At 37.2% G+C, this 16,278-nt stretch overlaps 1 protein-coding gene and 1 non-coding gene across 2 annotated transcripts; one reads left to right on the top strand and one right to left on the bottom strand.

Annotated features, from left to right (window-relative positions):
* Nucleotides 1–338: 338 nt before the first annotated feature.
* On the top strand, nucleotides 339–14,740 carry LOC141648022 (protein NRT1/ PTR FAMILY 1.2-like). Its single transcript, XM_074456437.1, has 5 exons — nucleotides 339–573; nucleotides 1,624–1,841; nucleotides 12,740–13,290; nucleotides 13,383–14,278; nucleotides 14,363–14,740. Exons 1-5 carry the CDS (start codon nucleotides 450–452, stop codon nucleotides 14,377–14,379), a joined length of 1,806 nt encoding a protein of 601 aa, XP_074312538.1. The 5' UTR covers nucleotides 339–449; the 3' UTR covers nucleotides 14,380–14,740.
* A 187-nt stretch (nucleotides 14,741–14,927) lies between these two features.
* Nucleotides 14,928–15,001, bottom strand: TRNAT-AGU (transfer RNA threonine (anticodon AGU)). The gene has a single exon. It is a non-coding gene; the product is annotated as a tRNA-Thr (tRNA).
* Between the last annotated feature and the right edge of the window lie 1,277 nt (nucleotides 15,002–16,278).

Raw genomic sequence — 16,278 nt, 5'->3', positions numbered from 1 at the left:
ATATCAAATCACATGGCAAACTGCCTAAAAAATGACAAAAGTTTTTCTTTATCACCAGTTTACCGCTGTATGGTTGTATTTTGACACGTTTTAAAATTTTTGACGGATACTCTTTCTCAAGCCAAACTTACTTGAATAAATAGATGATCTTATTTTATTATTTGAGATGAGCTTTAAATGAGTATCTAATTAATAAAAAGCTAGAAAATCATATTTAATAATTTTGCACTAATAATACAAGCAAATAAATAATAATAATAATAATAATAATAATAATAATAATAATAATAATAATTTGAGTGTGACAAGTCTTCCTATTAAATACTCCTCCATTGTTGGACCTTGAGGAACCCACTTATTTGCTCTCCATCACAAAAATACCAGGGTCTCTTACTCTTTTCTTCTCATTTAAATTTTCTCCTCATTTTCATCTTCTTTAATTTAATAATATGAAGGCCAATTTGATGGAGGTGAATGAAGATGAAACAATGTTGAACCAAAATATACAAGATGAAGAACATGGTACCTCCAAAAGGAGAAAGGGTGGCTTCATCACTATGCCATTCATCTTAGGTAATTAACACTTCATTAATCAATCCATCATATTACCGTTTTAATTTTCATCGTAAATTTAAATTCTAAGCTTTTACAACAGAAATCTGAGCTTTATTTTACCCTCTTCCTTTTTTAATATTTTCGCATTTTGAGGTGTGCGATCACTCAGAGATGTTCTAAAAGATGATTCATGTCAGCGAACTTCAAATCATTTTGGGATTCTAATTTTGTTGTTATTACAACAAAATGACTAATGATGATCCTTAATGCAGTTTTCGAGACAATTTTTTGATGGTTTTACGTGAGAATGATTCTCGGTGGTATCAAATAGCAATACACATCCTCTCCATTTTTTCTTCTCTCCATTTCCTTCCATTTCTTTTTAACAGTCCGGATCATATTTTAGAACGATCTAATGGTGCAAGTAATTGATGAGATAAATGAGGAATAATAATATAATATATAAATGTGAGAGGAAATGGACAAGAAATGAAGAGAAGGAAATGAAAAGGATCCTTGCTCATCAAATAGAGTGTTTTATTTATTTCAGGTTTTATTTAAAGTTTCACTAATCGTATTACTAATTCACTTTCATAAATAGGTCTTGTGAGAGACAGTTTCTCAATAATTTTATTGAGATAATTTTACAATTTTAAGAAAAGTGAAACTAAAGCTAAAATGTAATAAATAGTTACGAAATTACTATTTCACGAAATACAAATAAAAGATTACGAATATTGTTCTCTCAATAACTTATCAATTGGTCTCCCTTGTGACGGGTTACCATTTATGACGGATATTTTGTGAGTTAAAATGGTAACAAAATGGGTTAGTGGAGAAAGGAGACCACATGAATAGTGTTGGAGAGAGAGAAAAAGTGAGTACTTTGTGAGGTAAAATGGTATCGTCACTCAAGAGTGACGGATATGTGCCGTCACAAACAAGAATTTGTGATAACTTATTAAAAGTGCGTCTCTTCTATCTTTTAGTGCTATACTCCGTATATTTTTAAGCCTCTAAAAATGATGTAAATGATGGGAATTAAGCATGGTGGATGAAATGATGCAGCAAATGAAGCATTTGAGAGAGTGGCAAGTTTTGGGCTGACACCAAACATGATAGTGTATTTGACAGACGAGTACAAATTAAGTGTGACGAAAGCACAGAATTTGCTATATTTGTACAACTCTGCCAATAATTTCACCCCTTTTGTTGGAGCTATTTTGGCCGATTCTTTTTTGGGACGCTTCCTTGCCATTTCTATTGGCTCCATTTTCAGTCTCCTGGTAATTTCTTCTTTTTTGCATCATCATTCCATCAGATGATCCATTTTCGTATGAAATAATAATACGGGTTTAACTTTTAAGAACATTTTACAGCCAAATATAACCATTTTTGGGAAAAAAAAATGTTGTTAATAAATTGTAACACTAGCTAAACCATTGTGGTTACATTTGATCATAAAATAGTCACAAAACCCCGTTTGATTATTTTGGACGAAAATAGACCGTTTGAAACATGAATTTGCGTTTCTTTTTTTGATTATATGACAATGAAATACCTCATCTTTATTACATGCTTGTAAGATGGAATGTAAAAGTAAAATTAATAAAACACTGAAGTATATATTAACGATATTTATACAAACTTAGTTGTAAAACATTTACCTTACTTAGTTTAAGTCGAGTCTTAACTCTTAAGACTCCATTAAAAATATAAAGTGACTATATCACTAAATCCATAATACTTTTCTTATTTCTTAATATAAAACGTCAACATTTATAAATCCTTAAAAAGTAAATAAATTCGTCTTACAATTCGAGATAATATATACTGATGGTGCCAAAAGCTTTATTCCGAACTTGGAATCTTAAAGCTCATCAAACTTTAATATCAAACGATCGTAGCTAAATATTGTAATCTAGTCAATAAATTTAAAATGTTAATTAAATCTTGATCTTAATGACATACGGATACGAGTCCAAAAGCTCACCATCTATATTAAGAATTCGATGGGGACACGTGACACATGGTCTAGAGTGAGTAGATACATTGGGCCCATGATATAATTAACAGTATGTCTCTCTTGCGACGGGTCGGATATTGCAACGGGTATTATGTGAGTAGAAATGGGTAGGGGGACAAGGTGAGCACCCACCCCATGTGCTCTCTCTCTCACCCCCATGGGTTTTGTGTGAGACAAAATGGTACCTTTCGCAAGTTTGCGACGAATATCTCCGTCATAAGGGAGAATTTGTGTATAATTAAAGCTTCTAAAATGATTTTTTCTCTTAAAATATCTTTGACAATTTTTTTTTTTTTTTTTAATAAGGTAAGGAAACTATATTGATCAAAATCAATCTATACCACCCTTTCGGATGAGAAAGGTGCAAGAAAATCAATGATTTTCAAACCACCGGATGAAACATAATAAGAGGACAAAAGAGAAACTCTCAATCAACAAAAAGAAAGTCACTACAAAGTCTCGGCAAAGAATTAAAGAATGAAAGAAAAAATAAACTCAAAGAAATAGTCTTCCAAAAAATAAGTGCAAATCATTCTAAATTTCGTGTGAAATTTTCAATCAAACCCGTAAACTTTGTGCACTTCGCCAAAACGGAAATAGTACTTGTAATGGAAAGCTATATTTGTTGAATTCGAGATCAACAATAGAGCATTTCAGCCCTCGATATGCGGGAAACGGTTGCTCAGCTAAGACATTACTCCGCTGTTGACCCAAAAACAAGCTATTTTCGGGACTGAGAGTGCTGATTTTCTATGAAAAATGTTAAAGAAACCCGGTGATTTCCAACAAAAGTGCGTTTCCCTTAAGAAAGTTGAAGAAAGGAGTAACAAAGAAACCCAGAATGAAGAAAACTTCAAATTTAACGGAAATAATTTTCAGATTTCGGTAGAAATCCAAAAATATTAAAAGTTCCAACTACATTTGTAGTATTACAATTGAAATATTGTTCTTAAATCTTTGATTTAATCCTTCTTTAACTAATTATATTGTTTGAAATTAAAATGAATCAAATGTAATCATTTTACGCTAAAAAAATAAATATTTTCTGATAAAATGTTATTATTAATCTATTCTTGAAAAGTAATAATTTTAATTATTAATATTTTATCATTAAATGATGATTTGTTATTAAAAAATGTTCACCTTTTCTGGTCTTAGACTGTATTAAGAGAAACTTACTCAATATCTTTTATGTCATCTAAAAATTTTACATATCAATTAAATTGTGTAATAATATGAGATTAATAATTTGGTTTTATTATTAGTAAGAGTATTTTAAAATAGGACTTAATATTTTGATGTATAAAAGGAGAATAGGAGTATGATTCAAATAATCATGTATAAAAGGAGAATAAGAGTATGATTGAATACGAGTATTTTAAATCAAAGCGTCTTGCTTGTGACGGGCTAATCCCGTCACAAGTTGAAGACCTCTCACAAAAAGGAAGAGGGGACATGGTGGGGCACCCCATGTGCTTCTCAATCACCTCTCAATGGGTATTTTGTGAGAGAAAACGATATCTGTCACAAGCTTGTGACAGATATCGTCCGTGTTCAATAAAATTTTGTGATTTAAAATAGGACTTAATATTTTGATTGCGCACATTCAAACTTTTCACACAAGATTTTAATATAATTCAAATGGACACCTGCACATTCAAACTTTTCACACAAGATTTTAATATAATTTAAATGGACACCAAAACAGGTTGAAGGGATAAAATCATCTTTTTTATAATCAAGGATTATACATTAGGTTACTCTCTTCATTTTTTAATAATTGACGTTTTTATTTAGCTATATATTTTGAAAAATACTAAAGAAAAACTAATTGAATGTCTCAAAAAGTGTAAATGACGTAAAAATAGGACATACAAATAGGACGAAGAAGAATAATCGATGGTCCTCTTGGCTCTTTCTCCACGCTTATTTTTATCGTCGGCCATAGATAAAGATATGGGATTAGGTGGGACGGACGGACACAAATTTGGATTTTGTTGTTTAATTCTTTTGCAAGTTATGTGTTCTAGTGTTGTGTCTCTACGTAACACATTTTTTGATTCATTAAAATAAAACGACGAGTATATAATTAAACGAAAAATATATGCGGTGTTTCCAAGTGTGACATTTTGTTCAAAATATTCAATTTTTTAATTCGGAAAACTTTAAGAGGTCGTAACTCGTGTTTATGAGTTCAGAAAGTGATAATTTTTTTTCCAATCGATTATCTTCTCAAGAACTACCAATCGACTTGGAAAAGGCATATGATAGGGTACCAAGAGAAGTACTTTGGTGGGCTTTGGCGAGAAAGGGTGTGTCGCGAAAATATATTGACCTCATAAAGGACATGTATGAGGGGGCTAGTGCAAGTGTTCGCACTAATGTTGGGAGAACGGAAGAATTTCCTATTACCATCGGGGTGCATCAAGGTTCCGCACTTAGTCCTTTTCTCTTTGCTATAGTTATGGATGAGTTGACAAGGGATATTCAGGACGACATCCCTTGGTGTATGATGTTTGCTGATGATATTGTGTTGATTGATGAGACAAAAGAGGGGGTGGAGAGAAAGTTGGAATTGTGGAGGCGGACTTTAGAGACTCGTGGGTTCAGTGAGCGGAGTAAGACCGAGTATTTGAGGTGTCAATTCACTAAGGTGGCGGGGTTGAGATCGACAGAGGCGGAGAGTATTATTTTCGATGGGAATGTTGTTGAGGGCTCGGATTTCTTCAGATATCTAGGATCTATTATTCAAAAAGATGGGGAGTTAGACGGAGATGTGGCTCACAGAATTAAAGCGGGATGGTTGAAATGGAAGAGTGCTTCAGGGTTTCTATGCGATAAAGATATGCCCCAAAGATTAAAGGGAAAATTTTATCGCACGGCAATTAGGCTGCCCTACTTTACTTTACGGCTCCGAGTGTTGGGCGTGAAACATTGTCACATTCAAAAGATGAGTGTGGCGGAGATGCGCATGTTGAGGTGGATGTGCGGACATACAAGGAAAGATCGGTTAAGGAATGAGGTGATTAGGGAAAAGGTTAAAGTGGCGCCAATAGAGGACAAGATGATGGAAAACCGACTAAGATGGTTTGGCCATGTGAGAAGGAGACCTATGGACGCACCCGATTAGGAGGGTGGAGACTTGGAGAACGAGAAAAGGTCCCTAGAGGCGGAGGAAGACCGAGACAGACATGGTTGAGAGTGATAGAGCACGATATGAGAGTTCTGGGGCTTGAGGAGAGTATGGTGACGGAGAGGGCACAATGGAGGGAAAGGATACATGTGGATTTTTAGTATTTGATGTTTTTTGACAGATTTAGTGTTTTTATTTATTTATTTAATTTAAAGAAATTAATTTATTTATTTTTCTCTCCTTTATTACACACTTTTTCAACAACCACTTTCTTATAGATTTTACCTGGTTCATTCCGGATCCTTAACTCTATTTCGGTTTTTAAAAATCGTTTTAATCCTTTCTCTCGATTTAAATTTTAAGTTTTTATAAAAGAAAGACGGAATTCGATTTTAAAACCCCTAAGTTCACCTTGACTTTCCATTACATTTTCGTTCTCCCTTTTGTTTTTATCTTCCCCTTTTTATTCGCATTTTGAGGCGTGCGTTCACCCATGGACGGTTCGAAAGGATGATTCATGTCAGCCGACCCCAAATCATTTTGGGATTAAGGCTCTGATGTTGTTGTTGTATTTGGATCTCGTGGCTAGGAGTTTTTGTATGTCACTTTTTTTGATCGAACAAACTTTGAATGACCATATTTCTTGGTCACGAATTCCAAACTCAACAATTTTTTCTTCAAGTCGTAGTTCTCAAAAAGATAATTAATTTTAAAAAAAAAATCGCCACTTTCGGAGCTCGTAATCACAAGTTATGACCTCTTAAAGTTTCCCCGATTAAAAAATTGGACATTTGGTCAAAATGTCAAACCTAAGGACACCGCGTACATTTTCCGATTGCAAATCCCAAATCCCGAATCCCGAATCCCGAATCCGGGCCGGGCCGGGCTCGGGCACGGGCACGCGCGCGCGCGTGTGCGAGCTGAATTAAGCACCTCGCAAAGTCTCTACAAAAGACTCCCCATGACCACTAGTGATAAGGTAAGGGAAGGGGTGTTATATAAACCCATAAAACACCCACTTCCTCACCAATGTGGGACAAATGGAAACTAAGAAAAAGGCTCTCAAAGCCTCTATTTCCAACAATCCCCCACTAGAGGCGCCAGAGCCAGAGAAAGAAGAATTCCTGGGTAAAGGAAGGGTGGATACTTAGGTATCAATATCTTTCGATTTGAATTGACACTTTAGTGAAATGAGGAAACAACTTACTTACAACTAGAGAATATCTTGCGATTTGAATTCCTAGTGAACTTGGTCGATACCCCCACTACATATATCATACCTTCAAATTAAGATCGTCCCGCGATTTCAGAGTGCAACGCGCTCTTTTAGAGCTTATGCGTTACCTTGGTACTGATAGGTGTGACCACAAGACTTCTCATAGTCTTAGGATCATTACACCTACGTAGGTGGCTCAAGTGCTTCTCAATAGCACTTCTCACATGAGCCATTAAGGACCTAAGTCCAACCTAGTGTAAGATTCATCAAGTGCGTCTCAAAAGCACCACCATAAAGGCTATGAATCATACTACGCCATAGGAATGGAAACTTTGGACCAATCTCAACCTTGACTCAGGGACCTAAGCCCCATTCCCCTCGACGTATTAACGACTAATCTCTTAGTCAACCCCTTAGTAAAGGGATCAGCAAGATTACTTTCGGACTTCACATAGTCCACAGTAATCACTCCATTCTCAAGGAGTTGTTTAACTGAAGCGTGCCTTATTCGCATGTGTCTCTTTTTCGAATTGTAGACACTATTCTTTGCAACGCCAATAGCGACTTTTCGAGTCACACAAAGATGGAGACCGGTGTCGGCCGTCCTCCCATCTTGGTACATCGACCAATAGGTTTTTCAGCCAATCGGCTTCTTGTCCTGCCAACTCAAGAGCTATGAACTCCGACTCCATGGTAGAGCGTGCAATACAAGTCTGTTTAGAAGACTTCCACGATATCGCACCTCCACCCATGGTGAAGACATAACCACTAGTAGAACAAATCTCATCGTTACACGCAACCCAATTTGCATCACAATATCCTTCTAACACAAAGAAAATTTACCATAATGCAAACACATATCAACTGTTCCTCTTAGGTATTTTAGCAAACGACGAAGAGCATTCCAATGTTCATTACCAGGGTTATGTGTATAACGACTCGATCTACTAACCGCATATGCAATATCCGGTCGAGTACGATTCATAAGAAACATCACACTCCCTAGGATTTTAGCATACTCTTCCCGGGAAACACTTGTTACCCAAGTTTTTACTCAAATGTACACTAGAGTCATAGGGTGTTCTAGCAGGCACAACATCAAAGCAGTTAAACTTTTTCAACACCTTTTCAACATAATGAGATTGACTCAAAGAAATTCCATTGGAGTTTCGGATAACCTTAACCCCTAGGATAACATCGGCTTCTCCTAAGTCCTTCATCTCAAAGTGTGATGACAAAAATTCTTTGGTTTTAATTATCACATCTAAATTATTACCAAAAATAAGCATGTCATCCACATATAGGCATATAATAACACAATCAGATTCTATCACTTTGGAATAAACACATGAATCAGAATTGTTAATCATAAAGCCATTACTCATCAAAGTAGTGTTGAATTTCTCATACCACTTTGTTTAGGTGCTTGTTTGGACCATAAAGTGACTTGTTCAGTTTACACACTTTATTCTCTTGACCCTTAATCACAAACCCTTCATGTTGCGACATATAGATCTCTTCCTTTAGCTCACCATTCAAGAAAGCAGTTTTAACATCCATCTGATGTATAATAAGGTTATGAATAGCAGCTAAAGCGACAAGAGTTCTTATAGTCGAAATTTTGGTCACAGGAGAATAGGTATCAAAGTAATCAATGCCCTTCTTTTGTGTAAAGCCTCTAACTACAAGTCTAGCTTTGAACCTTTCTATTGTACCGTCAGGTCTCATTTTCTTTTTAAAGATCCATTTACTCGTAATGGGTTTACTACCTTTAGGTAAATCGGTCAACTCCCAAGTCTGATTAGAAACAATAGAATCAAGTTCACTTTTAATAGCATCTTTCCAAAAATTAGCATCAATGGATTTCATTGCCTCACTATAGGTTTTTGGGTCATCCTCTATTAAAAAAGTCAAACAAACTCATCACTTGCACAAACAGAGTATCCATATTCAGATAAATGTGTTGTAACATAATCACTATAATCCTTTGGACATCTAGGTCTTTTACTCCTCCTAGGTTCAACAAAGATGATCAATAGGAGTGCTACTACAACTAGCATGTGAAGACATATCAATAGATGCAACAGGTAATGAAGTAGATGAAACAACATTTTTCGAAAAGGAAAAACATGCTCAAAAAATTCGGCATCTCTAGCCTCGGATATAGAACGGTCGATCAAAGACATAAATCTATAGGCAGAGCTATTTTGAGCATAACCTATAAAAACAAAATCATAGGTCTTAGGTCCAACGGTAGGTCTCCTAAAGTCAGGTAAACCCACTTTAGCCAAACACCCCCACACTCTAAGGTAACTTAGGTTAGGAGGATAGCCCTTCCAAATCTCGTAGGGTGTCTTGTCAATTTTCTTATGAGGTACACGGTTAAGAATGTGACAAGCGAAAAGTATTGCTTCCCCCCACATATCGTCGGACAGGCCGAACTTAAAAGCATAGCATTCATCATCTCTTTTAAAGTTCTATTTTTACGTTCAGCTACACCATTGGATTGGGGTAAGTAAGGTGGACTAGTCTCATGAATTAAACCGTTTGCAGCACAGAAGTCCGCTAAATAACTGGATTTATACTCACCACCTCTATCAGACCTTACCCTTTTAATCTTCCTGTCGAGTTGATTTTCGACCTCATTTTTAAAGTTTATAAACGATTGTTCTGCTTCATCTTTAGTCTTAAGCAAATAAACTCGGGTGTACCTTGAACAGTCGTCTATAAAAGTCACATAATAATTCTTGCCACCTCTACTTGCAACATTTTTGAAGTCAGCTAGGTCGGTGTGAATTAACTCAAGAAGACTCGTAGTCCTAGTTTTCACAGGTTTACTAGGTTTCTTTGTGAATTTAGCCTCAACACAGCTACCACATTTAGAGAATTCTTGACTCGACAAACTTGGAATTAAACTCATGGTTCTAAGTTTTTTAATGTAGTCGATATTCACATGACCTAATCTACCATGCCAAACATCAATAGACTCAGCGATATAAGTAGAAGTAGATGCAATATTATTAAAAACGAGAATCGGTGTTCGTACAAAAAGACCCCCAGACAGATAACCCTTGCCCACAAATTCCCCATTGCGCGACATTACAACCTTGTCAGCCTCAAAAACAAGTTTCATGCCCGCTTTGTTTAACAAGGCACCAGACACGAGGTTTCGACGCAATGTAGGTACAAATAAAACATTATTAAGGGCAAGTGTTTTCCCCGAGGTGAGTTTGAGAAAGATCTTGCCTTTGCACGTGATCTTTGCGGTGAAGAATTACCCATGTAGACGCATTCCCCATCGCCTATCTCCTCGAACTCGAAATAACCCCTTATCGCACGAGAGGTGTCTGGAAGCGCCAGATATCAAGACCCATTCAAAGAAGATTACCCACCGATTAGCTTCAACAACCACAAAGCAAGAATGACATCATCAGTCACAAGATTGGCTTCACTTGCAGATCTTCTTATCATTGCACTGGTAGGCTTTGTGACCCGGTTTCCCACAAACATAGCAAACCAAGGGACCCTTAGGCTTCGAATCTTTGCAACCGGCTTGGTGTACTTCCCTGGATCGATTTCTTTCCTTTACCCTTACCCCGACCAACCTTGGCCTTACCCTTACCCTTGAACTTTTCAAAGAGATTTGACGGACCACCGGACTCAACCAAATTAGCTTTGACAAAGAACAAATGATGCATTCACGGACCGGTAAACAAATAGGGGGTTGTCTTTGAGGCGATTTGCCTCTTCGGTCCTCATATGACTGATAAGTTCCATAAGGGACATGTCTTTCTTTTTGTGTTTTAGCCGATTTCTATACTCGGACCGGGGAGGGAGGGAATTTTTCCAACAAAGACATTAGCAACAAAAGGTCGTCTAATTTCATGCCCTCACTAACAATATCAAGACACAAATTTTCGTAGACATGAACCTGTTCCATAATAGACTTCCCATCCACTATCTTAAATTGCAACCACTTACCCACAACATATTTCTTTTTCCCAGCGTCATCACCCCATATTTTTTCGATAAGGACTCCCAAATGACTTTAGCCGATTTATTATCAGCAAATAAATCGAACAATGGGTTAACCATGTTATTAAGTATGTGACACCTAGCGCTTTTGTTGTCCTTAACAAATTTAGCAATGTCATCTTCATTTGACTTAATCGCCTTAGCCGCAGGAGGGGTAGTCTCGGCCTCATCGACGAACAACGGGTTTTGGCGGGTCATTAAATAAAACATAATCAATTTCTAACCGCTCAAAAACATCAACGCTTTAGGGACCAACGCTTATAATTCTGACCGTCTAATTGTTCAATTTTCGAAATATCAGGTACAATTTTCGAAATCACAGACATGGCTACTGCACTTAATTAAATAGTTTTTAAATTGTTTCTCCGGTGCGACCGTGGTGGCGATCAGCGACGACCGGTAGTCCCCAAGGATTACACTACTGCTGCCTCACAAACTCGCCCACTCGAGTTTGCAAGACCTGGAACGATATCAACTAGCAATACCCAGAAATTTAGAGAGAGCAGGGAAGACGAGAGAAGAGAGTTTATGTTTTCTGTGTATTTTGATAGAGAAGTCGGGCTCCTATTTATAGCCAAACAGCAGCAACAGAAGCAGCAAAACCGACTCCTAAGATGTTGCAGTCAAGGGCTACAAACGTGGAGCATGACCCTCATGTTGACAGTCAGTTGGACTGACTGATTCAACTCAACAACACAGCCCAAAAAGATAGGCACAGCCCGCCGATCCCAAATCCCAAATCCCGGATCCGGGCCGGGCCGGGCCGGGCTCGGGCACGCGCGCGCGCGTGTGCGAGCTGAATTAAGCACCTCGCAAAGTCTCTACAGAAGACTCCCCATGACCACTAGTGATAAGGTAAGGGAAGGGGTGTTATATAAACCCATAAAACACCCACTTCCTCACCAATGTGGGACAAATGGAAACTAAGAAAAAGGCTCTCAAAGCCTCTATTTCCAACACCCTTGACTCACTCAAATTCCTATTTCAGACGGGTTATCTTCGTCTGAAACAATAAAACGGGGTTTAAGATATTTTGCGGTAAAATGTGACCATAATGATCTAGCTAGTGTTTATAGTTTGTGGTTGCTTCTTTTTTTTTTTCAAAAGTAGTCAAATTTAGCTGTAAAATGGTCTTAAAATCCCGTTTTATTATTTCAACAAAAATGACTCGTCTTAAAGGAGACTTATTTAACCTAACTTTGGGAGTTTGGGGTACTTATATACAAGAAAAGTACGTAATGTAACATGTATACGTGAGAGATGCATGAAGTACTCTTTCGTTACCGACCTCTCACCTGTACAATTGTACTCTAGGGCCTAGGCCCCATATTCAATGATGTATGGAGCGCGACCGGATTGTATAGAGTAACTGAGTTTCAGTACCGACCTCTTACCTGTAAAATATAGACCCTATCAGTGCCACAAATAAGGTAGTGGGGTACTGGGGTCTCAATAACTTTTCGACAATTGACGTTTTTCATTATCAAAATTTGTTTGATTTGAAATTTATGTCTTTAATACCCAGTAATAAAAAAAACGAATAGTTACATTAGACTTGACCCAACACTTAAATGATTATGGCTCCGCCACTAAACCCTACAAATGGAAACAAAAATGTGTAGGGTTCACAGGTGGCCGTTATCTCATTTTCCATACAATTTAATGGAATGGAGTGTGTAAAAGGCTAAAATTGATCTAAAAATGGCTTGTATTCAATTCATGACTCCCTTAGACATCTTAATAACATTAACCTAACTAAACTTGCTTGGAACAGGGGATGTTTGTTATCTGGATGACAACAATTATCCCTAAAGCAAAGCCTCCACCATGCGACACCCTTACGACCAACTGCGCGTCAGCTACAACCGGACAGTACGCTTTCCTAGTCTTAGGTTTCATTCTTCTTGCAATCGGTGGTGGTGGAACTCGGCCATGTTCTCAAGTATTTGGTGCCGATCAAGTGAACGCAAGAAACACTACTAAGAATAAGAGAAATCTCGAGATATTCCTTAACTGGTACTACATGTTTTCCTGCGTCTCAATTATTATTGCCTTGACCGTGATTGTATACATTCAAGAGCACTTAGGTTGGATGATCGGGTTTGGAGTTCCTGTTGTCCTCATGTTTTTGGCAACCTTTTCGTTCTTGCTTGCTTCTCCATTTTATGTCAAGGTCAAGGGTAACACGAATTTGTTAACCGGCTTGGTCCAAGTCATTGTCGCGGCTTTTCAGAACAGAAACATTAATCTATCTGATCCTGACTTGGGTTCACTGTACTATCATGAAAAGGATTCTGCTGTTTCTGTCCCAAGTGACAAATTACGGTATGTTTTTACTCTAACGAGGCGAGACAATGATTTAATCTGTGAGATCGTATTTTAGGAGACTAACTTTTGCTGATCTTGTGTAAATGTAGGTTTCTGAATAAATCCTGCATTATTCAAGATACCGAAAGAGACATACGCCCTGATGGGCTAGCGAGAAATCCTTGGAGACTTTGCCGAGTAGAAGATGTTGAAGGGCTAAAAGCATTCCTAAGAGTCCTTCCAATTTGGTCGGCCGGAATCATGATATCAGTAAACACAAGTGGTAGCCCTTTCGGGTTGCTGCTAACACGAACCATGGACCGACACATCGGTCCAAAATTCGAAATTCCTGCAGCGTCATTTGGTACATTTTTAATATTAGTCATAGGAATTTGGATCCCGCTTTATGACCGAGTACTTCTTCCATTGGCATCAAAAATCCGAGGCAAACAAGTAACCCTCAGTGTGAAGCTAAGGATGGGTCTAGGCCTCTTTTTTTCTTTCATGTCGATCTTGACCTCGGGAATGGTGGAGAGTATCCGTAGGCAAAGGGCCATTGACCAGGGGTTTGAAGACGACCCTTTGGCCGTGATCCACATGTCCGCATTGTGGACCATACCACATTCAATCTTCGGTGGCATTGCAGAGGCTTTGTTTGTTATTGGGCAGACAGAATTCTTCTACACTGAGCTCCCAATGAACATGCTGAGTATTGCCGGTTCAATTTTCGGGTTAGGGGGTACCTTTGGGAGTTTGATAGCTAGCTTCGTATTGAACTCGGTAGATAGTTTAACCAAGAGCGAAGGGAACGAAGGGTGGATGGCGAACAATGTGAACAAGGGTCACTATGATTACTACTATTACCTTTTGGCTTTTTTAAATTTGCTCAATTTAGTGTACTATGTGTATTGTAGCTGCGCTTATGGACCAACGAAATTGGAGCGAATGTCGAAAGAAGTTGTTGTGAAAGACACCGATGAAGGGTCACCGTTGCTAATGGATTCAGGTAACTTTTGGAAGACAGATTAGGAAGAGGATGTAATTTCTTACAATTAAAATACGGATAAAGTTTTTATCTCATGATTGACAGGTTCATATAAGAAGTAAGAAGACGGATGATGGAGCAGCAGAAGGACTAGCGATTAGAGATTGCACGCTCGTCCATTACTTTGCAGTCGAAAGAATGAATGATGATGAGATTTGCACTCTACTTCAGCTTTTGTACATAATTGTCCGTCAAACTGTCATCTCAGTCTGTTCATTAGTGCCAAGTAATTGAAAAAACCAAAAAATATTGAGGGCCAGTATTACAGCCATAATATGCAAAACTCAACAATTGTGGCCTTTAGCTGCTGAATACTCGGAACGATTTGTAAGAGATTGATGATCCGAGTTTCCATATTTGTTTTGCGAAGAGTGCACCGCTGTGTACCTGTGCTGAAAAACGCTAATGTGAGTTATATACTTATATCACTCTAGTGCTCATACAACCTACTGGACTCAAATCTCAACCAAACCAAATGTTGCTGACTTCTGAAGATTAAAAGAAAATGAAATGAAATTGCTGGCCCATTTCAGCAGTACGAGTCATGCTGCGTATCACGCGCAAAGGGAGGGTTTTTTGGTAAAAAATGTACCTCTATAAATTAGGAGAGTGCTCTCGTTGAGAGTCGAACTCAAGACCTCCCGCTTACTAAACGGGTGCTCTAACCAACTGAGCTACGAGAGCAGATTAACAATGTTCCAAATAACATTTTATAGATTTTATATCCGCCAAAACTCATAAGTCGTTTCCTTCATTTTTCTTATTTTTTTTGGCCTCTATTTTTTTTTTTATTAGGTAGGAAAACTAGGTTGATCCTCTATAGTTAAGGTGTTATGACATTCATCTTAAATTTTTATATATGATTTAAATTTTTTCTAGGAGAAGTGTTGTTTTTACGGGACCATTTTTCCATGATGAAAATCATGTTTGTGAGTGTAATCGATTTAGTGATAATTAACCTTTTGCACAAAGAATATGTGATATTTATCTTAGTCTGTTAATCTCCGTTTGCTTTTCTTTGAACGAATCAATGATATTGGACTACTTATTTCTCATTTTGTTTCACTTTAGATTCTCAAGTGAAAATTGTTGTAAATAAAGAAAAAATTAGAGTACGGTACTGTTTCCTTCGGTATAACCGTCAGTTATATTTACGATAATTAGAATCTCTCATGTCAAAATTAAATGTATTAACATGTCTTCTCATACTACATTAATAACGTAGAGGATACTTTCTTACTTTTCCAAGGCATATTTAAGCAAGAGACATCGATCAGAACTTTGATTATGCTGAAATGTATGATACTTGTACATCTAAACTGCAAGAATTTATTTGCATTGTTTAATATCATTGACTACTAGGAGTAACATTTACTTGCATTACTATGCGACAGATAAGCAAATCTAGAAATCGATCAGAACTTTAATTATGCTGAAATGTATGATACTTGTACATCTAAACTGCAAAAATTTAATTTCTAACCTTTTAATTTTATTATTTTTACAATTATTTGCATTGTTTAATATCATTGACTACTAGGAGTAACATTTATTTGCATTACTATGCGACAGATCAGCAAATCTAGAAATATCAGAACAACTATAGCATAGATAAGCAGTTAGTCTTGCTGAAGACGGGTCGGAGCAAGTAACGGGTAATGCCACTCACAAAACGGATAGGGGGACAAGGTGGGGGCACCCCCATGTGCTTCCCTCTCTCCTCTATTTGGGTCATTTGTAAGAGAAAATGGTATCCGTCACTCCAAAATGACGGATACATGTCGTCTTTAATGAGATTTTGTGATAGATTTGTTTTTTTTTTTTGAAAGGAGATTTTGTGATAGATAAGTATGACTATTATTTTATTTTTGGGATAACTTGTAATATACTTCATAGATTACAATATTTTAGTTGAACAAAGATAAGGGGGACTCTACTATATTATTTATTTTGGAGAAAGA

This window comes from Silene latifolia, chromosome 3, assembly GCF_048544455.1.
Source record: "Silene latifolia isolate original U9 population chromosome 3, ASM4854445v1, whole genome shotgun sequence".
NCBI classification, from domain to species: domain Eukaryota; kingdom Viridiplantae; phylum Streptophyta; class Magnoliopsida; order Caryophyllales; family Caryophyllaceae; genus Silene; species Silene latifolia.
The sequence above is the reverse complement of the archived record's forward strand: the minus strand, read 5'-3'. Positions and strand labels throughout refer to the sequence as shown.

What these genes read in the sequence shown, in the direction of transcription:
- LOC141648022 (XM_074456437.1), top strand. Translation starts at nt 450, where the DNA reads ATGAAGGCCAATTTGATGGAGGTGAATGAAGATGAAACAATGTTGAAC. An exon ending in GCTCCATTTTCAGTCTCCTG is followed by an intron (nt 1,842 to 12,739) that starts GTAATTTCTTCT and finishes TGCTTGGAACAG; the next exon opens with GGGATGTTTGTTATCTGGAT. An exon ending in GTCCCAAGTGACAAATTACG is followed by an intron (nt 13,291 to 13,382) that starts GTATGTTTTTAC and finishes GTGTAAATGTAG; the next exon opens with GTTTCTGAATAAATCCTGCA.